This window comes from Bolinopsis microptera, chromosome 11 (genome assembly GCF_026151205.1).
Source record: "Bolinopsis microptera isolate Bmic1 chromosome 11, MBARI_Bmic_1.0, whole genome shotgun sequence".
NCBI classification, from domain to species: domain Eukaryota; kingdom Metazoa; phylum Ctenophora; class Tentaculata; order Lobata; family Bolinopsidae; genus Bolinopsis; species Bolinopsis microptera.
In genome coordinates, this window is record NC_087082.1 from 16857858 (window position 1) to 16884981 (window position 27124).

At 36.0% G+C, this 27124-nt stretch overlaps 4 protein-coding genes across 11 annotated transcripts in view; 3 read left to right on the top strand and 1 right to left on the bottom strand.

Annotated features, from left to right (window-relative positions):
• Nucleotides 1-5710: 5710 nt before the first annotated feature.
• LOC134823209 (uncharacterized) overlaps nucleotides 5711-27124 on the bottom strand; it is a 51635-nt gene continuing 30221 nt past the window's right edge. For 2 of the 5 annotated variants that reach the window (XM_063834602.1, XM_063834603.1), the window contains exons 2-6: nucleotides 10841-11015; nucleotides 9951-10701; nucleotides 8050-9760; nucleotides 7150-7906; nucleotides 5711-6963 (exon numbers count right to left, since the gene is read on the bottom strand). In XM_063834602.1, coding sequence (XP_063690672.1) covers nucleotides 6575-6963; nucleotides 7150-7906; nucleotides 8050-8220 — 1317 coding nt within the window. In that variant the 5' untranslated portion in view covers nucleotides 8221-9760; nucleotides 9951-10701; nucleotides 10841-11015 and the 3' untranslated portion in view covers nucleotides 5711-6574. Of the gene's footprint in view, nucleotides 6964-7149; nucleotides 7907-8049; nucleotides 10790-10840; nucleotides 11023-27124 lie in introns of those variants that run through there. The other 3 variants (XM_063834600.1, XM_063834601.1, XM_063834605.1) reach the window with 3 other exon arrangements.
• LOC134823204 (uncharacterized) lies at nucleotides 11813-14150 on the top strand. The gene is made up of 3 exons (XM_063834595.1): nucleotides 11813-11998; nucleotides 12143-12893; nucleotides 13084-14150. Exons 1-3 carry the CDS (start codon nucleotides 11828-11830, stop codon nucleotides 13530-13532), a joined length of 1371 nt encoding a protein of 456 aa, XP_063690665.1. The 5' UTR covers nucleotides 11813-11827; the 3' UTR covers nucleotides 13533-14150.
• Nucleotides 14625-16973, top strand: LOC134823205 (uncharacterized). The gene is made up of 3 exons (XM_063834596.1): nucleotides 14625-14808; nucleotides 14963-15713; nucleotides 15906-16973. The coding sequence occupies exons 1-3, from the start codon at nucleotides 14638-14640 to the stop codon at nucleotides 16352-16354; spliced, it is 1371 nt and encodes a 456-aa protein (XP_063690666.1). The 5' UTR covers nucleotides 14625-14637; the 3' UTR covers nucleotides 16355-16973.
• LOC134823202 (uncharacterized) lies at nucleotides 18300-24643 on the top strand. Of its 4 annotated transcripts, XR_010161264.1 has the most exons (4): nucleotides 21447-21746; nucleotides 21897-22599; nucleotides 23379-23990; nucleotides 24534-24643. XR_010161264.1 is itself a non-coding variant. In XM_063834590.1 (3 exons), the coding sequence occupies exons 1-3, from the start codon at nucleotides 21576-21578 to the stop codon at nucleotides 23825-23827; spliced, it is 1371 nt and encodes a 456-aa protein (XP_063690660.1). In that variant the 5' UTR covers nucleotides 20685-21575; the 3' UTR covers nucleotides 23828-24643. The 4 variants fall into 4 exon arrangements, 3 of the variants coding, with proteins under 3 accessions (XP_063690663.1, XP_063690660.1, XP_063690662.1); XM_063834590.1 differs by having other exon boundaries at nucleotides 20685-21746; nucleotides 21897-22647; nucleotides 23379-24643; XM_063834592.1 differs by having other exon boundaries at nucleotides 23379-24643.

Consider the following 27124-nt stretch of genomic DNA (forward strand, 5'->3'; position numbering starts at 1 on the left):
ATGTCCCGTCCAAAACTTTTCTCTTGAGCCTTTGTCAGTGTCCAGGTTTCTGAATCCGTAGAGCAAAGGGTAACTGATTCCACAAAGCCGCTATGAACAAACCAATCTTTATATTATAATGTTGTGAAAGGACATGAAGCGTTAATAAATTCACTGGAACATCGCGGCCAAACTGAACTCTCGGACAACACACAGCATAAAACTACAAACAATAACACACCCTCATAAAATACATGAATAGATGATCTCAGTAATCAGGGTATAATTAACCACTCTTTACATTCTTCCCTGTTGTCTACTGTTAAACTTACAGAGACACCTCATTTTAACCACTCTTAGACAGAGTCCTCACTCAACAACACATGTGTCTCTGATTGGTACAAACAGGTTTCACTCCTCAAAAACTCTATCCTGTTAGTGCACAGAGTAGTATAATAAACCATCTAAAACTGTACTATAAAATCAGAAGGGTGCCATTTCATTTATTAATCGTAAGAAAATCATAAAACTTAAATAGAGAAAGATAATTGTTAGCTTAATAAAATGGTAAAGTTCAGACAAAGCCAGCTATAAGGATGGAACAGTGTTATATTAAGCATATTTAAATACGATATTAATGATTCTTATTGTTTAAAAAAACAACCTGACTATTAATTTAAAATACAGAATTTTAAAAATAGGTTAATGACTTCCTAACTAAATAGTGTAATAATTAGTAAACCTGCTCATTGTTGGATACAATAATTGCTATAATTAATCTGCAAGAATATACACTGTAATAATGAGAGTTTAGATGTCAGATTGGTAATACTAATACAACAGAAATTAACCGCCTGATTTAAAACAAGTGTGTCACTATTACGTTATAAAGTCGTATTTTTTCGTGCCCCTCCTCAACCAAATATGTGACCATTCTCACGACCTGGGTTAGTCAGTACGAAGTTGAAATTGAGAATGGCACTCTGTTACACCACTACCTTTAGGTGTGGGGAAGTTTTGGTTATTATCCAGTGTTTGAATTTATCAGCTGGTACATTGTTTAGAATATGTTTATTGACTTCCATTGGAGTACATTGATTAATACAATAACTCCACTGATTGGTTCCATCTCTATAAATCAGAATTTGTTCATCACTACTCCCACCTTCTCCAGATAGAGTATAATACACAAATATCTGGTTCACTGACTTTGTAGTGTTAGTTATCACCTGTACTGGTTCGTAGTGTGACAGGGTGTAGCTTCTGTTACTAACACACTGTATCCAACCTAGAAATATATTAAATATTATACATGGAACACTTGATTGATACGTGTTAATAACGTGCAATACTAGTAGTTACTAACTACGTAACTAGTAGTTATCTATTATAAGTTATTACGTTATGTTTACAGAAAAAAAGATTTTGTGAAAGTTTAAGTTTTAAAAAACCTTTATTAACCTATAACATATTATATCATTTACCTGATCCTATTTCCTCAGTTTGATTGCAATATCTTCACAATCCTCACCATCACTGTCTTGTACATCTTCATATTCATCAACTTCTAGCTCATCTGTAGAGCTACTGACTCTTCAGTATTTCTCCTTTTTTTTTTTTTTTAAATTAAATACTTTTCAAATTTTACAGAGTACAGCAATAAGATGACTATAAAAATAGAATCGTTCAAAATAATCGCCCCATCTGTAATATGATGGCCACCCAACACTGTAAACACAATTGAACAATGGTCCGCAGTAACTTGGACCCATTACATCGAATTAATCTAAATCCAAAAATTTATGAAAAACAATTTTAACAAACAAATCCATGTGAATAACTGTGGCTTATAGAGTCAAAATTGGTAATTCAATACTCAAATTCCAGATACATTAGATACAGGTCTGAAAATGGTCATTAATGTGTGAGAAGGAGTCGGGTGAAGTGTGATATGATGTTGAAAGTATAGGAAGGTAGATAAAAAATTAATAAAACAAAATAATTATAATATGGGGAGCAAAGAGACTAGTCTAGACTGTTGTTTCACTAACAATAAACATTATCCAATAGATGCTAGTGACCTCACTTTGAAAAGAACTAGTAGACACAATCTGTCTTACCTGTAAAGCTGTAAAGGAGTCATTCCACAGAATATGGGTTCTGTAGAAAAATGATTTTGCCAGTGGCTATATTGAGGTACATTTGGTTTGTGAATTCTGACTTAACTTAGTAAAATTGAATGAACAATAGACAGAACCTGTCTAGGTGGACTCTTAGTCGAGAAGTGCCCTGATATAAAAAGATAGGTGAGGCACGATACAGGAATTAAATTGTTAAGAACATTGTGGAAACAAATAAATCATTCAAGACCAACCCTTTTTTGAGACAAAGGGGAGAATGTCGACAGCTTGCCTTTTTGACATATTGCTCAGGTGATAAACTGCGACCCTCTTCCAGACAGAATCCATTAATACTCACTTTTGGAGACTTTCTAATTTATCATCACTAAGTGATTTATTACCGAAACGGACAGCATCTATCCCATGATTTTGCCCAAGAAAACGCTTTCATTCACCATTGGTGCGCTAAAGTTAACAAAAAGCATTCTAAAAGGTGACTGGCCAGCACCAAATGGTCAACTCATCAGATATGACCACACCTCATTCGCTCAAAATGGCAGAATTCACTTAAAAAATTGAGTCATACATTAATCCACCATCGGTTTCAATCTGACCATCGGGATTAGATCACAAGCGACTATCAAGCTGTCAATAAGGACCAACATCGACCGACCAAAGTAATCAAGTATGACTGGGAGGAGTTAAAAAAGTAACACTGCAACCTTCAACAGCCATCCAACTCCACTCCATAACAAGTTCACTGCCTCTAATGGATGAAGAGAACGAGACTGATGACCTCTTCAACACAACAGCATGGCATACACGCAACATGATAAGTGCTATTAATGATCACAGCAGAGAAAGGTAGCTTCCCAAAAGGAAGAAACTATCTACACTGCACAATTTCATCTAAACCAGAGTAACCGAGCTGCTGTCAAGGCACGAAGATGTGCGTTGAAAGATAGTCACAAAAGAAAGACACGAGTCGCTACTAAAGCCCACCGTGGATGCACCCTTGAAGCCAGGAGGATCGAAACCAGCAAACAAGAACGTTTTGTTAATCAGACAATTGTTCAAGTAGATCAGCTGTTTATTACTCAACCCGCAAAACCACCCGGGTATGCAGCAATGGCAGACGAAATCAAACAGCTCTCTGTTATGCGTGGTAATCTTTAAATGACCTTACCAATCGTAAGCCTAAACCTATGTCTCCATTACCTGGATATAGAAACAAGGCAGATCGAGCAAAGGCGATGGACTGACCACAACAGCCAACTGCTTTACACAACCTGCTGACAACAACAGCATGGTAGCTTTGAAGTACCAAAAGCCAGAACTACTGCCCAATTGAAACGTCACCTGTTCTCAGCAGAAGAACTATCTACGCTCTCAGCAGACAAAGGACACGTACTGTCATGACGGAATTCCCTTCTCTGCTGTACAAGTGTGTTGACTTGGACACTACTTTTACTATCTCTGTTCAAACAACATACTAGCTACTGGTAAAGCCCCGGAAAGCTCCTTGTCACTCGCCATTCTTCCTATACCCAAAGGAGCAAAAAAGTTCTGTCCCTTAAAATAGCAGAGGCATCTCCATCCTCCCTGTGCCACGAATATCTACAACATGCTGCTTCTAAACTCGAAATTCAGGAGCCACATAGAACTCGCCTCCGAACAACAGAATGGGTTTTCACGGCCTGGAAGAGGACTCGTGAAAATCAGATTCTGGCTCTTAGACGTATCAACGAAGAGGTTGTTAAATTCCAGCTTCCTTGGTCATCTCCTTTAATGACTTCTCAAAGGCCTTGACTGCACATCTTCAATCGCATCTTCCCGACATCCTGGCTTCCTACGGCTTTCCAAAAAAAATCATAAAGCCATTATGTCACTCTACATCAACACCAAGGCTAAAATCATGACCCCTGAAGGTATAACCTTAGAATCCTACCAACCTCGTAATTCTCCAGGCGATGTTCTTTGCACCTCTCATTTTTATCATCGTCCTGGATTTTCATACTAAGACCTAGCAATAGGGACACGTGATGGGTTTAAAGTGAAGTAACTACCATTGCAGAATTGGACTTTCGCCAGATGAACTAGAACAATTACTGACAGCTCAGCGAAAAATGGCCGCTTGCCAAAGCATTTCTGACATTAGCAGCCCGTTATGGTCTACCTCATTAACACCGAAAGACCAAATACATGTCCTATAACAACCCGCGACCTGACCACTCAGACGATCGAGTCTTTATTAACGGCAACCCCCTTAGAAGAAATTCATGACTTTAAGTACCATGGACCTTTAATAGCCTCAACAAGCAGAGACATCAAAGTCATGAAAGGCTCGCAAGAAAAGCATTTACAGAGAGCATCCCTGAGATGCTTTTTGGGAAATCTAATATTCCAGGAAGATCAAGACTAAGATTTTTATCGAACTGCAGTAGAACCTGTTACTGCTGTAATGGTGCGAAACCTGGACTCTTAAAAAGGCTGATATCAGAGCACTAGACGTGTTTAAACTAGAATGCTGACGAAGGTCTTTTGGTATCTCATGGAAATCAGCATACACCTAACTCCGTTCTTTACGAAAGATTCCATTCGGTGACGAGATACATATAAAACACGAAGACTTCGGTTTTGCAGGACATGTCCTACCGTCTACATTACAGACCTGCTCAACAACACCGTTTTCTGGCAACCATCCTATGGCCAGCGTTATCGAGGACGACCACATTCAGACCTTCCCGGACGTCCTACTTGAAGACACTGGATGGAACCTGACAACTGCGTTACCTCATTGTGATAGGGATAAATGGAGAGAAGCGTGACACAAACCTCGTTCCAGATTTCATCTGGATCGAACCCTATGCAGGTAGGCAGGATTATTCCAAAGGGCGCCAGATTAATGGAACAATTTTCGAATTGGCTACGAACCAGGAGAGTAAAGTGCCCGGCGACGGCACCAGAATTACAGCGCTTCAACAAAAACAGTCGACTGCTGGTTTGTGAAAACGTCCATATCTAGCGTGGACTGAAATTGTACAGGATATTAATATATTTTACAGTTCATAACCGGACATCAAATCAAATTGTAAAATTTACCAAATAATCTTGTAAGCATTGAAAAGTAGCGAATTTCACTATATAAACAGTCTCCAATATTTACTGAAACATGGGTGCGAGGTTCTCAATAACAGTAACTGTAGTAGGAACATGAACATGGAATTAGTTTCTGATCATTTGTCCATCTCTCAACTTCAGAAGTCAGATTTCCGTGTACAGGAGAGTTGGATGAGTTCTACACACCAAAGTTGCAGGTACTTTTATTATTGGGCCATATAGTCTGAAACTAAGATCGAAATTGTAAATATAATATAAGGTTTGAGAAATATATTAATAATGGGGGAGGAAGTTCTAATTTATCACAGTTTAAAAAATTTTTTAAACATTATATTGTGGGAGGAAGTTCTAATTTATCACAGATTTTGCGGAAAGGAAAAAGTTGTGGTAAATGGGAATACGCAGCAAATCGAGCATGGTAAATTGGGTCTTACTGTATCTTTGTGCATCAAAAATTAATGCGCAGAAAACTTAACATTGAAACAAGAAAATATAAAAAGTTCAATAAATTAATTTGCTCCACAATTTAACTTACACATCACAGTATCTAAATAAGATCAAAGTTGGAACTAAAATCAAAACCAATCTCTATAATATAATGTTCTAAAAGGACATGAAGCGTTTTAATAATGTCACTGGAACTGAGCAGCTGTTACCACAATATAAAACTACAAACAATAACACTCCTCAGAAAAGAGCATGATAAGATGATCTCAGTAATCAGGGTATAATTACCACTCTTACATTCTCCCTGTGTCTACTGTTAATCTTAAGAGACACCTCATGTTCACCACTCTTAGACAGAGTCTCACTCAACAACACATGTTTCTCTGATGGTACAAACAGGTTCACTCCTCAAATACTCTATCCTGTTAGTGCACTGAGTAATATAATAACTATCTAAAACTATAAAAACAGAATGGGTGCCAGTTCCTTAATTAATTGTAAGTAAATCAGTAAAACTTAAATAGAGAAAGATAATTGTTTACGTTAAATGAAAATGTTAAAGTTTCAGAACAAGCCAGCTATAAGGTTGGATACAGTGTTATATTAAGCGTATTTAAAATACGATATTAATGATGTATTTATTGTTTAAAACAAACACAGCCTGAGCCTATTAATTTAATACTGAATTTTATAAGAAGGTTAATGAGTTCCTAACTAAATTATGTGTAATAATAAGTATACGCTGCTCAGTTGTTGGATACAATAATGCTATAATTAATCTGAAAGAATATTCACTGTAATAATGAGAGTTTAGATGTCAGATTGGTATTACTAATACACAGAAATTAACCGCCTGTATTTAAAACAAGTAAATCACTATCACGATATTGAACAAGTCTTATATTTGTTCACCTTTTCAACCAAATCTGGTGATTATTTTTAGAACCTGTTGTGTAGTCAGTAGCAAAGTTGAAATTGAGAACTGTCACTCTGTTACACGCTACCTTTAGGTGTGTAGAAGTTTTGGTTATTATCCAGTGTTTGAGTTTATTAGCTGGTACATTGTTTAGAAACTGTTTATTGACACTGAGTGGAGTACATCCTACAATATAATAACTCCACTGATTGGTTGTAACATCTTTATAAATCAGAATAAGTTGTTCACTACTCCCATCTTCCCCAGGTAGAGTATAATACACATGAATCTGGTTATATGACTGTTTATTGTTAGTTATCATCTGTACTGGTTCGTAGTGTGACAGGGTGTAGCTTGTGTTACTAACACACTGTATCCAACCTAGAAATATATTAAATATTATACATGGAACACTTGATTGATACCTGTTAATAACGTGTCAATACTAGTATTTACTACTTAACTATTAGTTACTAGCAGTTATTACGTATGTTTAAGGATAAAGAACTCTGAAAGTTTCAATTGTAAAAATATCTTAATTAACCTATTACATGTAATATCATTTACCTGATTCTATTTCCTCAGTTTGATTAGCAATATCTTTACAATCCTCACCATCACTGTCTTGTACATCTTCAGTATTTTCATCAACTTTTAGCTCTTCTTTAGAGCTACTTGACTTTTCAGTTTTTATCTTTTTATTTTTAACAAACTTCTCTACAACCGCTTTCATTTCAGCACATTCAGAATCTTCAGATAAAGCAGCAAGGAAGTCAGTTAACTCATTCAATTCAGATGGGAAAGTACGTCTAATCTTCTGGACATCAAGCTTTTGTAGCATGTACAGAGAATTATCATCCAATTGTTTACAATTCAAGGTTAAGGAAACATAGGATATAAGGCAATTGCTGATCATGTTCAGATCGTTAGCAGCAATAGCTAAGGACATGTCAATACGACGTTTGGGTAGCTCAGAAAATCCAGCCATATATCTCTGTAAAAAGATAAATCTACCGTTACCACTGAAAGTAACATTACTCACAAAGCAGCTGACATATCTGCTGTCTTTCAAATTGTAATGCGCCCTGCTAGCAATCTCGCAAGCAAATAACATCTCTTCGTACGAGTTGTTCTCAAACTTCAGTACTTCTGCTTTGTAAAACTTCAGGCATCTCTTAGTCAACCAGGACACATCGAATACATGTGCCATTTTGTTTACTTCTTCAAAGATGTCTTTTTCCAGTTTATCGACTTCACCAGAGTACAGCGCTTCAACAAAACAGTCGACTGCTGGTTTTGTGAAATCGTCCATTTCCAGCGTGGACTGAAATTGTACAGGATATTAATATATTTTACAGTTTATAACCAGACATGATTTAGAATCGAATTGTCAAATTTACCAAATAATCTTGCAAGCATTGAAAAGTAGCTAATTTCACTATATATAAACAGTCTCAGATCTTTTACCTGAAACAGGTTGGTGGTGAGCTTGTCAATAACAGGACTGTTATAGGACATGATCATGGAATTGGTTTTAATCTCTTGTCCATCTCTCAGCTTCAGAAGCAGATTTCCGTGTACAGGAGAGTTGATGTGTTCTACACCAAAGTTGGCAGGTACTTTAATTTTTGGAGCCATATAGCTGAAAACTAAGATTGAAATTGTAAATATAATATAAGGTTTGAGAAATATATTAGTATTGGGGGAGGAAGTTCTAATTTATCACAGATTTTGCGGAAAGAAAACAACTGTGGTAAATGAGAATTCGCGGCAAATCGGGCATGGTAAATTGGGGTTAAATTACTGTATCTTTGCGCATCATTTTTATTTTAAAGATGAATGGATCGACAATGTCGAAAAATTTCGTATGTGTTTCTGTATCAATACAAGGAAGTCGAGTAAGCAAAACTTAACATTAAAACAAGAAAATATAAAAAGTTCAATAAATTAATTTGCTCCACAATTTAACTTACACATCACAGTATCTAAATAAGATCAAAGTTGGTACTAAAATCAAAACCAATCTCTATAATATAATGTTCTAAAAGGACATGAAGCGTTTTAATAATGTCACTGGAACTGAGCAGCTGTTACCACAATATAAAACTACAAACAATAACACTCCTCAGAAAAGAGCATGATAAGATGATCTCAGTAATCAGGGTATAATTACCACTCTTACATTCTCCCTGTGTCTACTGTTAATCTTAAGAGACACCTCATGTTCACCACTCTTAGACAGAGTCTCACTCAACAACACATGTTTCTCTGATGGTACAAACAGGTTCACTCCTCAAATACTCTATCCTGTTAGTGCACTGAGTAATATAATAACTATCTAAAACTATAAAAACAGAATGGGTGCCAGTTCCTTAATTAATGGTAAGTAAATCAGTAAAACTTAAATAGAGAAAGATAATTGTTTACGTTAAATGAAAATGTTAAAGTTTCAGAACAAGCCAGCTATAAGGTTGGATACAGTGTTATATTAAGCGTATTTAAAATACGATATTAATGATGTATTTATTGTTTAAAACAAACACAGCCTGAGCCTATTAATTTAATACAGAATTTTATAAGAAGGTTAATGAGTTCCTAACTAAATTATGTGTAATAATAAGTATACGCTGCTCAGTTGTTGGATACAATAATGCTATAATTAATCTGAAAGAATATTCACTGTAATAATGAGAGTTTAGATGTCAGATTGGTATTACTAATACACAGAAATTAACCGCCTGTATTTAAAACAAGTGTGTCACCATGATATTTAAGGAGTCGTATTTTCGTGCACCTTTTCAACCAAACCTGGTGACTATTCTCAGAACCTGGTTTGTAGTCAGTAGCAAAGTTGAAATTGAGAACTGTCACTCTGTTACACACTACCTTTAGGTGTGTAGAAGTTTTGGTTATTATCCAGTGTTTGAGTTTATCAGCTGGTACATTGTTTAGAAACTGTTATTGACACTCCCTGGAGTACATTCCACAATTAAATAACTCCACTGATTGGTTGTATCATCTCTATAAATCAGAATATGTCGTTCACTACTCCCACCTTCTCCAGATAGAGTATAATACACACGCATACTGTTCACTGACTCTGTAGTGTTAGTTATCATCTGTACTGGTTCGTGGTGTGACAGGGTGTACCATGTACTCTTAACACACTGTATCCAACCTAGAAATATATTAAATATTATACATGGAACACTTGATTGATACGTGTTAATAACGTGTCAATACTAGTAGTTACTACGTAACTAGTAGTTACTATTAGTAGTTATAACGTTTGTTTAAGAATAAAGAATTCTGAAAGTTTAAGTTTATAAAATACCTTTAATTAACCTATTACATATTATATCATTTACCTGATTCTATTTCCTCAGTTTGATTAGAAATATCTTTACAATCCTCACCATCACTGTCTTGTACATCTTCAGTATTTCCATCAACTTCTAGCTCTTCTTTAGAGCTACTTGACCCTTCAGTATTTCTCCCTTTAACAAAATTCTCTACAACTGCTTTCACTTCAGCACATTTAGAATTTTCAGTTGCAGCGGCAAGGAATTCAGATAGTTCATTCAATTCAGATGGAAAAGTACGGCTAAACTTCTGGACATCCAGCTTTTGTAGCATGTACAGAGAATTCTCATCAAATCCCTTGCATTTCAAGGTTAAAGGAAATATAGGTTATTAGACAATTGCTTATGATGTTCAAGTTATTAGCAGCAATAGCGAGGGACATGTCAATCCGACGTTTGGGTAGCTCAGAAAAACCAGCCATATATCTCTGTAAGAAGATAAATTTACCGTTACCACTGAAAGTAACATTCTTCACAAAGCAGCTGACATATCTGCTGTCTTTCAGATTATAATGCGCCCTGCTAGCAATCTCACAAGCAAATAACATTTCTTTGTACGAGTTGTTCTCAAACTTCAGTACTTCTGCTTTGTAAAACTTCAGACATCTCTTAGTCAACCAGGACACATCGAATACATGTGCCATTTTGTTTACTTCTTCAAAGATGTCTTTTCTAGTTTATCAACTTCACCAGAGTACAGCGCTTCAACAAAACAGTCGACTGCTGGTTTTGTGAAATCGTCCATTTCTAGCGTGGACTGAAATTGAACAGGATATTAATTTATTTTACATAAAATCCGAACATTATTTAGAATCGAATCGTCAAATTTACCAAATAATCTTGTAAGCATTGAAAAGTATCAAATTTCACTATATTAACAGTATTAAATATTTTACCTGAAACAGGTTGGTGGTGAGCTTGTCAATAACAGGACTGTTATAGGACATGATCATGGAATTAGTTTTAATCTCTTGTCCATCTCTCAGCTTAAGAAGCAGATTTCCGTGTACAGGAGAGTTGATGTGCTCTACACCAAAGTTGGCAGGTACTTTAATTTTTGGAGCCATATAGCTGAAAACTAAGATTGAAGTTGTAAATATAATATAAGGTTTTAGTAATATATTGATATTGTGGGAGGAAGTCCAAATTTACCACCGATTTTGCGGAAAGGAAAAAGTTGTGGTAAATGAGAATAGGCAGCAAATCGAGCATGGTAAATTGGGTCTTACTGCACATCATATTTATTTATTTTTAAATGATGCGCAGAAAAAACATTCTTGTGTTTTTGTATCAATAGAATGTGGTCGAGTAAGCAAAACTTTACATTGAAACAAGAAAATATAAAAAGTTCAATAAATTAATTTGCTCCACAATTTAACTTACACATCACAGTATCTAAATAAGATCAAAGTTGTAACTAAAATCAAAACCAATCTCTATAATATAATGATCTGAAAGGACATGAAGCGTTTTAATAATGTCACTGGAACTGAGCAGCTGTTACCACAATATAAAAAATCCAAAAAAATATGATGTGTAAGTTAAATTGTGGAGCAAATTAATTTATTGAACTTTTTATATTTTCTTGTTTTAATGTTAAGTTTTGCTTACTCGACTTTCTTGTATTGATACAGAAGCACATACAACATTTTTCGATATTGTCGATCCATTCATCTTTAAAATAAAAATGATGCGAAAAGATACAGTAATTTAACCACAATTTACCATGTAAAGTAATGCCCGATTTGCCGCGAATACTCATTTACCACAGTTCTTTTCTTTCTGCAAACTATGTGGGAAATTAGAACTTCCTCCCCCAATACTAATATATTTCTCAAACCTTATATTATATTTACAATTTCAATCTTAGTTTTTAGCTATATATGGCTCCAAAAATTAAAGTACCTGCCAACTTTGGTGTAGAACACATCAACTCTCCTGTACACGGAAATCTGCTTCTGAAGCTGAGAGATGGACAAGAGATCAGAACTAATTCCATGATCATGTCCTATAACAGTCCTGTTATTGACAAGCTCACCACCAACCTGTTTCAGGTAAAAGATTTGAGACTGTTCATTACATAGTGAAATTAGCTAATTTTAAATGCTTACAAGATTATTTGGTAAATTTGACAATTCGATTCTAAATCATGTCTGGTTATGAACTGTAAAATATATTAATATCCTGTACAATTTCAGTCCACGCTAGAAATGGACGATTTCACAAAACCAGCAGTCGACTGTTTTGTTGAAGCGCTGTACTCTGGTGAAGTTGATAAACTAGAAAAAGACAACTTTGAAGAAGTTAACAAAATGGCACATGTATTTGATGTGTCCTGGTTGACTAAGAGATGTCTAAAGTTTTATAAAGCAGAGGTACTGAAGTTTGAGAATAACTCGTACAAAGAAATGTTATTTGCTTGTGAGATTGCTAGCAGGGCGCATTATAATCTGAAAGACAGCAGATATGTCAGCTGCTTTGTGAAGAATGTTACTTTTAGTGGTAATGGTAAATTTATCTTCTTACAGAGATATATGGCTGGCTTTTCTGCGCTACCCAAACGTCGAATTGATATGTCCCTCGCTATTGCTGCCAATGATCTGAACATGATCAGTAACTTCCTTACTACCTATGTTTCCTTAACCTTGAAATGCGAGGGATTAGATGAGAATTCTCTATACATGCTTCAAAAGCTGGATGTCCAGAAGTTTAGCCGTACATTTCCTTCTGAATTAAATGAGTTAACTGACTTCCTTACCGCTATAACTGAAGATTCTGAATGTGCTGAAATGAAAGGGGTGGTAGATAATTTTGTTCAAGGGAGAAATACTGAAGAGTCTAGTAGCTCTAAAGAAGAGCTAGAAGTTGATGAAAATACTGAAGATGTACAAGACAGTGATGGTGAGGATTGTAAAGATGTTGCTAATCAAACTGAGGAAAGAGAATCAGGTAACTGATATAATAATATGATAGGTTAAATAAGGTATTTTTACAATTTAAACTCTCAGAATTCTTTATTCTTAAACAAACGTAATAACTACTAGTAGTAACTAATAGTTACGTAGTAAATACTAGTATTGACACTTTATTAACAGGTATCAATCAAGTGTTCCATATACAATATTTAATATATCTCTAGGTTGGATACAGTGTGTTAGTAACACAAGTTACACCCTGTCACACTACGAACCAGTACAGATGATAACTAACACTACAGAGTCAGAGAACAGTATGCGTGTGTATTACACTCTATCTGGAGAAGGTGGGAGTAGTGAGCAATATATTCAGATGTATAGAGATGTTACAACCAATCAGTGGAGTTATTATATTGGGGGATGTACTCCAGGGAGTGTCAATGCACAGTTTCTAAACAATGTACCAGCTGATAAACGGAAACACTGGATAATAACCAAAACTTCTACACACCTAAAGGTAGTGTGTAACAAAGTGACAGTTCTCAATTTCAACTTCGCTACTGACTACACACCAGGTCGTGAGAATGGTCACCATATTTGGTTGAGGAGGTGCACGAAAATACGACTTTATAACTGTAATAGTGACACACTTGTTTTAAATACAGGCGGTTAGTTTATGTAAATTAGTAATACCAATCTGACATCTAAACTCTCATAATTACAGTGAATATTCTTTCAGAATGATTATAACATTATTGTATCCAACAACTGAGCAGTGTATACTTATTATTACACATAATTTAGTTAGGAACTCATTAACCCTCTTATAAAATTCTGTATTAAATTAATAGGCTCAGGCTGTGTTTGTTTTAAACAATAAATACATCATTAATATCGTATTTTAAATATGCTTAATATAACACTGTATCCAACCTTATAGCTGGCTTGTTTTGAAACTTTAACATTTTAATTAAAGTAAATAATTATCTTTCTCTATTTAAGTTTTACTGATTTACTTACGATTAATAAATGAACTGGCACCCATTATGTTTTTATATTTTTAGATAGTTATTATATTACTCAGTGCACTAACAGGATAGAGTATTTGAGGAGTGAACCTGTTTGTACCATCAGAGAAACATGTGTTGTTGAGTGAGACTCTGTCTAAGAGTGGTGAACATGAGGTGTCTCTTAAGATTAACAGTAGACACAGGGAGAATGTAAGAGTGGTAATTATACCCTGATTACTGAGATCATCTTATCATGCTCTTTTCTGAGGAGTGTTATTGTTTGTAGTTTTATATTGTGGTAACAGCTGCTCAGTTCCAGTGACATTATTAAAACGCTTCATGTCCTTTCACAACATTATATTATAGAGATTGGTTTTGATTTAGTACCAACTTTGTTCTTATTTAAATACTGTGATGTGTGATGTGTAAGTTAAATTGCGGAGCAAATTACTTTATTGAACTTTTTATACTAATTTCTTATTTCAATGTTAAGTTTTGCTTACTCGACTTCCTTGTATTGAAAGAGAAACACATAAGTAATTTTTTCGACATTGTGGATCCATTCAACTTCAAAAATAAGAATGATGCGCAAACATAAAATAATTTAACAACAATTTACCCTGCTTGATTTGCCGCAAATTCTCATTTACAATAGTTGTTTTCTTTCTGCTAAATCTGTGGTAAATTACAACTTCATCCCCTAATACTAATATATTTCTCAAACCTTAATATATTATATTTACAATTTCAATCTTAGTTTCCAGCTATATGGCTCCAAAAATTAAAGTACCTGCCAACTTTGGTGTAGAGCACATCAACTCTCCTGTACACGGAAATCTGCTTCTGAAGCTGAAAGATGGACAAGAGATTAAAACCAATTCCATGATCATGTCCTATAACAGTCCTGTTATTGAGAACCTCGCCACCAACCTGTTTCAGGTAAAAGATTGGAGACTGTTCATATAGTGAATTTCGATACTTTTCAATGCTTACAAGATTATTTGGTAAATTTAACAATTAGATTCTAAACCATCATAATATCCGGTTTTTATGTGAAATTTCCCAAATTTATTATTATCCTATACAATTTCAGTCCACGCTAGAAATGGATGATTTCACAAAACCAGCAGTCGACTGTTTTGTTGAAGCGCTGTACTCTGGTGAAGTTGATAAACTAGAGAAGGGCATCTTTGAAGAAATAAACAAAATGGCACATGTATTCGATGTGTCCTGGTTGACTAAGAGATGTCTAAAGTTTTATAAAGCAGAAGTACTGAAGTTTGAGAACAAATCGTACGAAGAGATGCTATTTGCTTGTGAGATTGCTAGCAGGGCGCATTACAATCTGAAAGACAGCAGATACGTGAGCTGCTTTGTAAAGAATGTTACTTTCGGTGAAAATAGAAAATTTGTCTTCTTACAGAAATACATGGCTGGATTTGCTGAGCTACCCAAACGTCGGATTGACATGTCCCTCGCTATTGCTGCAAATGATTTAAACATCATAGGCAATTGTCTTATATCCTACATTTCTTTAGCCCTAAAATGCAAAGACTTAGATGAGAATTCTCTGTACATTCTGAAAAAGCTGGATATCGAGAAGTTTGGTAGTACCTTTCCCTCTGAATTGAATGACTTAAGCGAAGTCCTTGCCGCTGCAACTGAAAATTCTAAATGTGCTGAAGTGAAAGCAGTTGTAGAGAATTTTGTTAAAGGGAGAAATACTGAAGGGTCAAGTAGCTCTAAAGAAGAGCTAGAAGTTGATGGAAATACTGAAGATGTACAAGACAGTGATGGTGAGGATTGTAAAGATATTGCTAATCAAACTGAGGAAATAGAATCAGGTAAATGATGTAACATGTAAAAGGTTAATTAAAGGTATTTTACAATTTAAACTTTCACAATTCTTTATTCTTAAACAAACGTAATAACTACTAGTAATAACTACTAGTTACGTAGTAACTACTAGTATTGACACGTTATTTACTCGTATCAATCAAGTGTTCCATATATAATAATGTTTAATCTATTTCTAGGTTGGATACAGTGTGTAAATAAAGAATACTACACCCTGTCACACTACGAACCAGTACAGATGATAACTAACACTACAGAGTCAGAGAACTATATTTTTGTGTATTATACTCTATCTGGAGAAGGTGGGAGTAGTGATAATTATATTGGGATCTATAGAGAAGCTAAAACCAATCAGTGGAGTTATTGTATGGAGGGATGTACTCCAGACAGTTTCAATAGACAGTTTCTAAACAATGTACCAGCTGATAAACTCAAACACTGGATAATAACCAAAACTTCTACACACCTAAAGGTAGTGTGTAACAGAGTGACAGTTCTCAATTTCAACTTTGCTACTGACTACACACCAGGTCGTGAGAATAGTCACCAGGTGTGGTTGAAAAGGTGCACGAATATACGTTTTTATAATGGTTATGGTGACTTACTTGTTTTAAATACAGGCGGTTAATTTCTGTGTATTAGTATTACCAATCTGACTTCTAAACTCTCATTATTACATTGAATATTCTTTCAGATTAATTATAGCATTATTGTATCCAACAACTGAGCAGCGTATACTTATTATTACACATAATTTAGTTAGGAACTCATTAACCTTCTTATAAAATTCTGTATTAAATTAATAGTCTCAGGCTGTGTTTGTTTTAAACAATAAATACATCATTAATATCGTATTTTAAATACGCTTAATATAACACTGTATCCAACCTTATAGCTCGCTTGTTCTGAAACTTTAACATTTTCATATAAGGTAAACAATTATCTTTCTCCGTTTGAGTTTTACTGATTTACTTACAATTAATAAAGGAACTGGTACTCATTCTGTTTTTATAGTTTTAGATAGTTATTATATTACTCAGTGCACTAACAGGATAGAGTATTTGAGGAGTGAACCTGTTTGTTCCATCAGAGAAACATGTGTTGTTGAGTGAGACTCTGTCTAAGAGTGGTGAACATGAGGTGTCTCTTAAGATTAACAGTAGACACAGGGAGAATGTAAGAGTGGTAATTATACCCTGATTACTGAGATCATCTTATCATGCTCTTTTCTGAGGAGTGTTATTGTTTGTAGTTTTATATTGTGGTAACAGCTGCTCAGTTCCAGTGACATTATTAAAACGCTTCATGTCCTTTCAGAACATTATATTATAGAGATTGGTTTTGATTTTAGTACCAACTTTGATCTTATTTAGATACTGTGATGTGTGAGTTAAATTGTAGAGCACTGAACTTTTTATAGTGTGGATCCATTCATCTTCAAAAATAAAAATGATGCGCAAAGATACAATAATTTAACACAAATTTACCATGCCCGATTTGCCGCAAATTCTCATTTACCATGTTTGTTTTCTTTCCGCAAAATCGGTGGTAAATTAGAACTTCCTCCCCCAATACTAATATATTGCTCCAAGCTTATATAAAGATATAATATTTACAATTTCAATCTAAGTTTTCAGCTAAATGGCTCCAAAAATTAAAGTACCTGCCAACTTTGGTGTAGAACACATCAACTCTCCTACCTCAACACTACACTCAGCAAAAACAGACAAGATTACAGAACTGCAGTTCACCTCATCACGGGTCACTGCGGCTTGAACAAACACCTTCACACCATTTGCAAATCAAACACCAGTGCTTGTCCTATGTGCGGCGACGGAGAGGAAACTGTCTCACACTTCCTTGGACAGTGTCCAGCTATTGCCCAAATTAGAGGTCAATATTTCCAGGACTACTACCTCTCTGTCAATGACATATTCGACAACCAACACATCACCACAATTGTCAATTTCGCAAACCGCACCAAACGCTTAATTGTGCCGGAAGAGCTGGATCAGACCGGGGTGACTTAAAGTATTAGCTCATATGCTGTCTCGTCTCGTTTTACTTTTCCAAACCCAGCTGGCATTTAAGCGTATCATTTTGACTCATATATCATCTTACACCATCCTCCACCAATCACTCTGATTTCACCGGCAACCTTCCCCAAGGTTGCCACACCCCAGAGGTAGGCAGAGCATCTCAACGCTATCCTCTCGTGGGCTATCTTGGCCCAGCCTCTCTTTTAAAAAAAAAAAAAAAAAAAAAAAAAAAAAAAAAAAACATCAACTCTCCTGTACACGGAAATCTGCTTCTTAAACTGAGAGATGGACAAGAGATCAGAACTAATTGCATGATCATGTCCTATAACAGTCCTGTTATTGACAAGCTCACCACCAACCTGTTTCAGGTAACAGATTTAATACTGTTTATATAATATAATAGCTTAATAGTGAAATTCGCTACTGTTGAATGCTTACAAGGTTATTTGCTAAATTTGACAATTCGATTCTAAATTACATATGTCCGGTTATGAACTGTAAAATATATTAATATCCTGTCCAATTTCAGTCCACGCTGGAAATGGACGATTTCACAAAACCAGCAGTCGACTGCTTTGTCGAAGCGCTGTACTCTGGTGAAGTTGATAAACTGGAGAAAGACATCTTTGAAGAAGTAAACAAGATGGCACATGTATTCGATGTGTCCTGGTTGACTAAGAGGTGCCTGAAGTTTTACAAAGCAGAAGTACTGAAGTTTGAGAACAACTCGTACGAAGAGATGTTATTTGCTTGTGAGATTGCTAGCAGGGCGCATTATAATTTGAAAGACAGCAGATATGTCAGCTGCTTTGTGAAGGATGTTACTTTTTTTGGAAACGGTAAATTTTTCTTCTTACAGAGATACTTGGCTGGATTTGCTGACCTACCCAAACGTCGGATTGACATGTCCTTAGCTATTGCTGCTAATGATTTGAACATTATCGGCATTTTTGCATCAACCTATGTTTCCTTAACCTTGAATTGCAAAGGATTGGATGAGAATTTTCAATACATGCTACAAAAGCTGGATGTCCAGAAGTTTAGCCGTACTTTTCCATCTGAATTGAATGAGTTAACGGACTTCCTTGCCGCTATAACTGAAGATTCAGAATGTGCTGAAATGAAAGCGGTTGTAGATAATTTTGTTAAAGTGAGAAATACTGAAGAGTCAAGTAGCTCTAAAGAAGAGCTAGAAGTTGATGAAAATACTGAAGATGTGCAAGACAGTGATGGTGAGGATTGTAATGATGTTGCTAATCAAACTGAGGAAATAGAATCCGGTAATTGATTTAATATGTAATAGGTTAATTAAGTTATTTTTACAGTTTAGACTTTCACAATGCTTTATTCTTTAATAATGTAGTTACCTTAGTCGGTAATATCGGCCATGGGGTGTCTAATTTGATTCTTTTCGGGTCATAATTATAACAGTCCATATTTTTACCCCCCAAGTGGTTATAATTGCGAAAAAAATTTGATCAATATTTTCGATTTGAGATTTTTTCAAGAAAGGAAAGTCGCAGTTAAAATTGTGGGGCCAAAGAACCATATTTATAACAGTATATATTTTTAACACCCATAATTGTATAATTCCCCCCCCCCCCCCCCCCCCCCCCCCGGCCCCCTCTTCATAATATTACCGACTAACCTTTTTAGTAGTCACACCTTTTACACCTATCGATCAATTGTTCTATACAAAATAATATAACATAATTGACTTATTTCTAGGTTGGATACATAACAGTTGCAGTGTGTTAAGAAAGAATCTTACACCCTGTCACACTACCAACCATTACAGATGATAACTAACACTACAGAGTCAGATAACTATATTGGTGTGTATTATACTCTATCTGGAGAAGGTGGGAGTAGTGAGGAACATATTCTGATTTATAGAGATGCTGAAACCAATCAGTGGAGTTATATAATTGTGGGATGTACTCCATACAGTGTCAATACACAGTTTCTAAACAATGTACCAGCTGATAAACTCAAACACTGGATAATTACCAAAACTTCTACACACCTAAAGGTAGTGTGTAACAGAGTGACAGTTCTCAATTTCAACTTTGCTACTGACTACAAACCAGTTTCTGGGAAAAATTACCAGATTTGGTTGAAAAGCTGCACGAAAATACGACTTATTAAATATGATGGTGACACACTTGTTTTAAACACTGTCGGTTAATTTATGTAAATTAGTAATACCAATCTGACATCTAAACTCTCATTATTACATTGAATATTCTTTCAGATTAATTATAGCATTATTGTATCCGACAACTGAGCAGCGTATACTTATAATTACACATAATTTAGTTAGGAACTCATTAACCTTCTTATAAAATTCAGTATTAAATTAATAATCTCAGGCTGTGTTTGTTTTAAACAATAAATACATCATAATTAATATCGTATTTTAAATACACTTAATATAACACTGTATCGAACCTTATAGCTGGCTGGTTCTGAAACTTCGACATTTTAATTTAACGTAAACAAAATCGTTCTCGATTTAAATTTTACTGATTTACTCACCATTAATTAAGGAACTGGCTACCATTTGTTTACAGTTTTTATAGTTATCATACTAGTTTAGTACTTATATTATAAAATTAGACCATCAGTATTTCGGGGCCTCGACCAATATTGTTCTCCTGGTTCTTCCTAGCCACCACTACTACTAGTAGACGAAGTCCCAAAATCTATCTACTGGATAAGTTATATCACCTACAATGATTCAAGAGTCCGCAGCAATGTGGTGGAGTATTGAAGTACGAGTCTAAGAACCCCCGACTGGAGTACTACCCCCCACGGGATATCCCACCTATCATCCCACCAGGAACTCTGATGTGGTGGAGTATTGATGATGTGTTCGAGCGTGTTATCAACCCTGGGTATGCTCTGTTCGCTACTACAGAGAATGTCAGCGCGTACAGTGAGGTTGATGCTGACAGCGGTGGGGTTGAGGCTGACGATGGGGTGGAGGACGAACATTTCTACAACGATCCTGTGCTCAGGGAACTTTTACAGAGATCTAAGTTTGAAGCGAAGGGTCCGGTAACAAAACAGGATATTTTAGAGTATTTGAGGAGTGAACTGAACCTTTTTGTACCATCAGAGAAACATGTGTTGTTGAGTGAGACTCTGTCTAAGAGTGGTGAACATGAGGTGTCTCTTAAGATTAACAGTAGACACAGGGAGAATGTAAGAGTGGTAATTATACCCTGATTACTAAGATCATCTTATCATGCTCTTTTCTGAGGAGTGTTATTAAATTGTTTGTAGTTAAGTTTTATATTCTAATAATATAATATATACCGGTAACAGATGTGACCATATTTAAACAGCAGTGACTATATTAAAACAGCAGTAACCATATTGAAACGCTTCATGTCCTTTCAGAACATCACATTATTATAGAGATTGGTTTTGATTTTAGTACCAACTTTGATCTTATTTGGATACTGTGATGTGTAAGTTAAATTATGGAGCAAATTAATTTATTGCACTTTTTATATTTTCTTTTTTGAATGTTAAGTTTTGCTTACTCGACCTCCTTGTATTGATACAGAAACGCATACGAAATTTTTAGACATTGTCGATCCATTCATCTTAAAAATAAAAATGATGCGAAAAGATACAGTAATTTAACCCCAATTTACCATGCCTGACTTGCCGCAAATTCTCATTTACCACAGTTGTTTTCTTTTCGCAAAATCGGTGGTATATTAGAACTTCCTCCCCCAATACTTATATATTCCTCCCCCAATACTTGTATTTACAACTTTAATCTCAGTTTTCAGCTATATGGCTCCAAAAATTAAAGTACCTGCCAACTTTGGTGTAGAACACATCAACTCTCCTGTACACGGAAATCTGCTTCTGAAGCTGAGAGATGGACAAGAGATTAAAACCAATTCCATGATCATGTCCTATAACAGTCCTGTTATTGACAAGCTCACCACCAACCTGTTCCAGGTAAAAGATTTGAGACTGTTCATTTAGTGAAATTAGCTACTTTTCAAAGCTTACAAGATTATTTGGTAAATTTGACAATTCGAATATTCGATTCTAAATCATGGTCTGGTTATGAACTGTAAAATATATTAATATCCTGTACAATTTCAGTCCACGCTAGAAATGGATGATTTCACAAAACCAGCAGTCGACTGTTTTGTTGAAGCGCTGTACTCTGGTGAAGTCGATAAACTGGAAAAAGACATCTTTGAAGAAGTTAACAAAATGGCACATGTATTCGATGTGTCTTGGTTGACTAAGAGATGTCTGAAGTTTTACAAAGCAGACGTACTGAAGTTTGAGAATAATTCGTACAAAGAAATGTTATTTGCTTGCGAGATTGCTAGCAGGGCGCATTACAATCTGAAAGACAGCAAGTATGTCAGCTGTTTTGTGAAGAATGTTACTTTCAGTGGTAACGGTAAATTTATCTTTTTACAGAGATATATGGCTGGCTTTTCTGCGCTACCCAAACGTCGGATTGACATGTCCTTAGTTATTGCTGCTAATGATCTGAACATGATCAGCAATTTTGTTATATCCTACATTTCTTCAACCTTAAAATGCAAGGGATTGGATGATAATTCTCTGTACATGTTACAAAAGCTGGATATCCAGAAGTTCAGCTGTACATTTTCTTCTGAATTAAATGAATTTACAGACTTCCTGGCCGCCATTACCGAAGATTCTGAATGTGCTGAAATGAAAGCGGTTGTAGAGAAGTTTGTTAAAGGGAGAGATACTGAAGAGTCAAGTAGCTCTAAAGAAGAGCTAGAAGTTGATGAAAGTAGTGAAGATGTACAAGACAGTGATGGTGAGGATTGTAAAGATGTTGCTAATCAAACTGACGAAATAGAGTCAGGTAAATGATATAATTATATGTAACAGGGGGTCGTTCACATATTACGTAATCAATTTTTATGCAATTTTTACCCGCCCCCCCCCCCCCCCCCCCCCCTCCGTAATCAGTTTTACACATAGCTATTGTGTCAAAATTACTCTAGCGTAATCGTTAATTGGAAACTACTAGTAGTATGGGGGGTCCAAGGGGAACTTTGGGAAAGTCCCCCAAGATTTCTGAAGTTCCCCAAAAAAAAGTTCCCCAAAACTCCCCAAAGTTCCCCAAAATTCCCCAAAATTATTCAAAATTATTCAAAATTATTCAAAATTATTCAAAATTATTCAAAATTATTCAAAATTTCTCTAATATACATTAATACCCATTAATGTTAACATGTATGTTATTATAAGGTATAATCTTAACTTACTTGTTGATACTTGCAGCAAGTTTTTTGGGGAACTTTGGGGAACTTTGGGGAATTTTGGGGAACTTTCTGAAGTTCCCCAAAAAAAATTCCCCAAAATTCCCCAAAATTATTTGTTTCATTGATAATTTTTTGGGGAACTTTGGGAAAGTCCCCCAGGTTTCCTGAAGTTCCCTAAAAAAAAGTTCCCCAAAACTCCCCAAAGTTCCCCTTGGACCCCCCCCCCCCCCCCCTAGTATGTAAAAGTTACGTAGTAACTACTAGTATTGACACGTTATTAACAGGTATCAATCAAGTGTTCCGTATATAATATTTAATATATTTCTAGGTTGGATACAGTGTGTTAGTAACACAAGTTACACCCTGTCACACTACGAACCAGTACAGATGATAACTAACCCTACACAGTTAGAGAACCAGATACGTGTGTTTTATACTCTATCTGGAGAAGGTGGGAGTAGTGACGATAGAATTCTGATTTATAGAGATGCTAAAACCAATCAGTGGAGTTATTATATTGGAGGATGTACTGCACTCCGTGTCAATAAACAGTTTCTAAACAATGTACCAGCTGATAAATTCAAACACTGGATAATAACCAAAACTTCCACACACCTAAAGGTAGTGTGTAACAGAGTGACAGTTCTCAATTTCAACTTTGCTACTGACTACACACCAGGTTCTGAGAATAGTCACCAGGTTTGGTTGAAAAGGTGCACGAATATACGACTTGTTAATGGTCATGATAACTTACTTGTTTTAAATACAGGCGGTTAATTTCTGTGTATTAGTAATACCAATCTGACATCTAAACTCTCATTATTACAGTGAATATTCTTTCAGATTAATTATAGCATTATTGTATCCAACAACTGAGCAGCGTATACTTATTATTACACATAATTTAGTTAGGAACTCATTAACCTTCTTATAAAATTCAGTATTAAATTAATAGGCTCCGGCTGTGCTTGTATTAAACAATATATATACATCATTAATATCGTATTTTAAATACTCTTAATATAAAACTGTATCCAACCTTATAACTGGCTTGTTCTAAAACTTTAATATTTTCATTTAACGTAAACAATTATCTTTCTTTATTTACGTTTTACTGATTAACTTACTATTAATTAAGGAACTGGCACCCATTCTGTTTTTATAGTTTTAGATAGTTATTATATTACTCAGTGCACTAACAGGATAGAGTATTTGAGGAGTGAACCTGTTTGTACCATCAGAGAAACATGTGTTGTTGAGTGAGACTCTGTCTAAGAGTGGTGAACATGAGGTGTCTCTTAAGATTAACAGTAGACACAGGGAGAATGTAAGAGTGGTAATTATACCCTGATTACTGAGATCATCTTATCATGCTCTTTTCTGAGGAGTGTTATTGTTTGTAGTTTTATATTGTGGTAACAGCTGCTCAGTTCCAGTGACATTATTAAAACGCTTCATGTCCTTTTAGAACATTATATTATAGAGATTGGTTTTGATTTAGTACCAACTTTGATCTTATTTAGATACTGTGATATGTAAGTTAAATTGTGGAGCAAATTAATTTATTGACCATTTTATATTTTCTTGTTTGAATGTTAAGTTTTGCTTACTCGACCTCCTTGTATTGATACAGAAACACATAAGAAATTTTTCCTTGCGCCCTTTATTTAAAAATAAAAAAAAAAAGATCAATAAAAACCCCAATTTACCTCCCATTTGCCGCATGATTCTCGTTCACCATTTGACGAAATTTAAAAGGTTCCAAATTTTGAGATCCCAAGAATCGATATAATTGATGGTATTTGCTTGATATATTTCCTTTCTAAAGAAGTTTCGTATATAGCAGCGACGAATGCTCTGCAAATTTGGTTAAGTTCTGCATCTTAATGCTGAGTGTTTTATACAGTAAAATCTCGATTACCCGGGCTCGATTTTTTCGATCGATATTATTCCGTCTTCCAAACACACGCTTCCTGATAGGCCGTTATTTGCGGGTGTACTTTATTCTAGAAAGGGAAACTTAAACTTATAGAACATTTCGGTTACAACTTGGAACAGTTTTCGAAATAGAGAAACAAAAACTTTACACTCTTGCTTAAAATTGAGCTTGCAAATTTCTCTCCTAACTTTCTTTTAATTTCGTTGGTATTTATCGAACGAATGTTCTATGAGATTGACAGTTTACAGTGTTGTTTTTTATCCTTAGGCGTTAAAAATCGAAAAATTATACTTTTCAGCGCTAAATTTATCATTTTGTCACACATGTAATTCAATGCTCAAGTCTACAATCCTTTAAAAGTTCTTCCTTAATCATGAAATCGGGTTTAAACAATTTGATGAAATTACAACTCAGCTCGATGGCATTTAAATTATACATAAACATCATCCATATTTCTGATTGAACGGACAAGATTAATTAAAAATTTCATTAAGTTTAGCGATTTAACAACTGATTGCAGAGCAGCAGCAACTTCGCGAGTCGAGGGCGGGGTCGTGGTGCCCTCGCGGAGGTCGTGGTGGTTACGGTCAGAAACGACCTAGCTGAAATCCTTCGACTACGAAGGACAATGGTTCGGAGGTGGGTTACACCAGAAAGAGGAGATAATGGACGATGTGTCGATCCTAGTGTGAGAGAGGATCTGGTGGGAGTGTCATTGGGAAGGGTGGAGCTCACATTCAGGATGATAAAGGAGGAAGCTAAAGCAGCAGGACTTGAACCATGGTGTCAATCTACGCTCAGGGGTCAAATGGCGCGCCCCCCTGATGGAAGGTGCTGTGGGACAGAGTCATGAGAGTTGCAGTCCACCGGGGACGGATTAGACATGGCGCTCCAAAACTCCATGCCATCAGTGCAAATCCACAAACCACAAATCTTTCAGAAGGGTGGTGCGGAGGGGTTGGAGCACCGGGTCAGAAGAGTCAGAAGTTTAGAACTCCGTCTACTGTGCCAGCTCATGTTGCAGTGGTATCATCGGTAAAGGTGCTCTGTTTATTAAGCGAATCAAAGAAGAGACTAACTCCTACATCCAGGTTTACCTTTCCCATGCCGGGCTTCAGAGGAACATTGCGTCAGATTACAAATGAAGCTCCAGACCTGATTGCGACCGCTGTCAAAGTGTTTGAATCAATCGCAGATTAAAAAGGAAAGAACCCGATAATCATGTACAATCCATTATATATGAGCATGGAGAATACGGTGATACCGGTAGTATATTGACACCGAGTGGTATCAGGAAGCACTACGATCAGGGGTTGCTAAACCCACTCCATTCCAAACAGATACGAGGATCATCAAGAGCCGCCCACACTGCTTCCTGTGCCCCACATGCTGCTTAAACTGGATTGAGGAGGAGTATGGAGTATGGGCTATGAGCCTGAAGGGTACGGTTTTGGGTACGATGAAGGTTACGGTTACGCTGAAGAGGAGTACGTTATGAAAGTAACGCATACGATCCCCAGCAACCGCGCCAAGAGCCCGAGCACGTGGTGCCCCGAGACCGCTCTCTCGAGCTGCTCTCCTCCAGAGGTTACGGAGCCCTCATCAGCCCCAGAGGTTATCTCCTCGTGGTTAGAGGTGCCCCAGAGGAGCTGCCCCCAGGGGTCTCTAGGAGGTTACTCAAGAGGAGCACCACGAGCACGTGGAGCTCCGCGGTAGTAGGAGGTCCTCCTCCAGCTGCTCCTACGCCTGAGGAGGCCGTTCGAATAGAACTTGCTTATATTGATTTTAAACATCATGATCATCTTGACAGAAAGCCATTTATTTTCCCCTACAAGTTGTTTTCTATTGTGAGCGGACTATTAAAACAATTCATTCTTCATACGAAGATGACGTATATATACTTCTAACTGGATGACTCCGGGGGGGATCATACACTTCTTACAGGACATGGACGTTGGTGGGTGGGTCATTTTTCATTCAAACACCCCTGTAGTACATGGTACTAACTGGTGGGTCTACTGCCCATTTTCAGGAAAAACAGTTAGTACATCGTGTACTAAAGGGGGAGTCTAACCCAAAAAAACCCATTTTACCTCTAATTTCAAGTAAGGGAATGGGTTTTGAGTTTTGTAGTT

Coding starts and splice junctions, on each gene's coding strand:
- LOC134823202 (XM_063834590.1), top strand. CDS start 21,576: ATGGCTCCAAAAATTAAAGTACCTGCCAACTTTGGTGTAGAACACATC. Junction 21,747..21,896: donor TCACCACCAACCTGTTCCAG/GTAAAAGATTTG, acceptor GTACAATTTCAG/TCCACGCTAGAAATGGATGA. Junction 22,648..23,378: donor AACTGACGAAATAGAGTCAG/GTAAATGATATA, acceptor ATATATTTCTAG/GTTGGATACAGTGTGTTAGT.
- LOC134823205 (XM_063834596.1), top strand. CDS start 14,638: ATGGCTCCAAAAATTAAAGTACCTGCCAACTTTGGTGTAGAGCACATC. Junction 14,809..14,962: donor TCGCCACCAACCTGTTTCAG/GTAAAAGATTGG, acceptor ATACAATTTCAG/TCCACGCTAGAAATGGATGA. Junction 15,714..15,905: donor AACTGAGGAAATAGAATCAG/GTAAATGATGTA, acceptor ATCTATTTCTAG/GTTGGATACAGTGTGTAAAT.
- LOC134823204 (XM_063834595.1), top strand. CDS start 11,828: ATGGCTCCAAAAATTAAAGTACCTGCCAACTTTGGTGTAGAACACATC. Junction 11,999..12,142: donor TCACCACCAACCTGTTTCAG/GTAAAAGATTTG, acceptor GTACAATTTCAG/TCCACGCTAGAAATGGACGA. Junction 12,894..13,083: donor AACTGAGGAAAGAGAATCAG/GTAACTGATATA, acceptor ATATATCTCTAG/GTTGGATACAGTGTGTTAGT.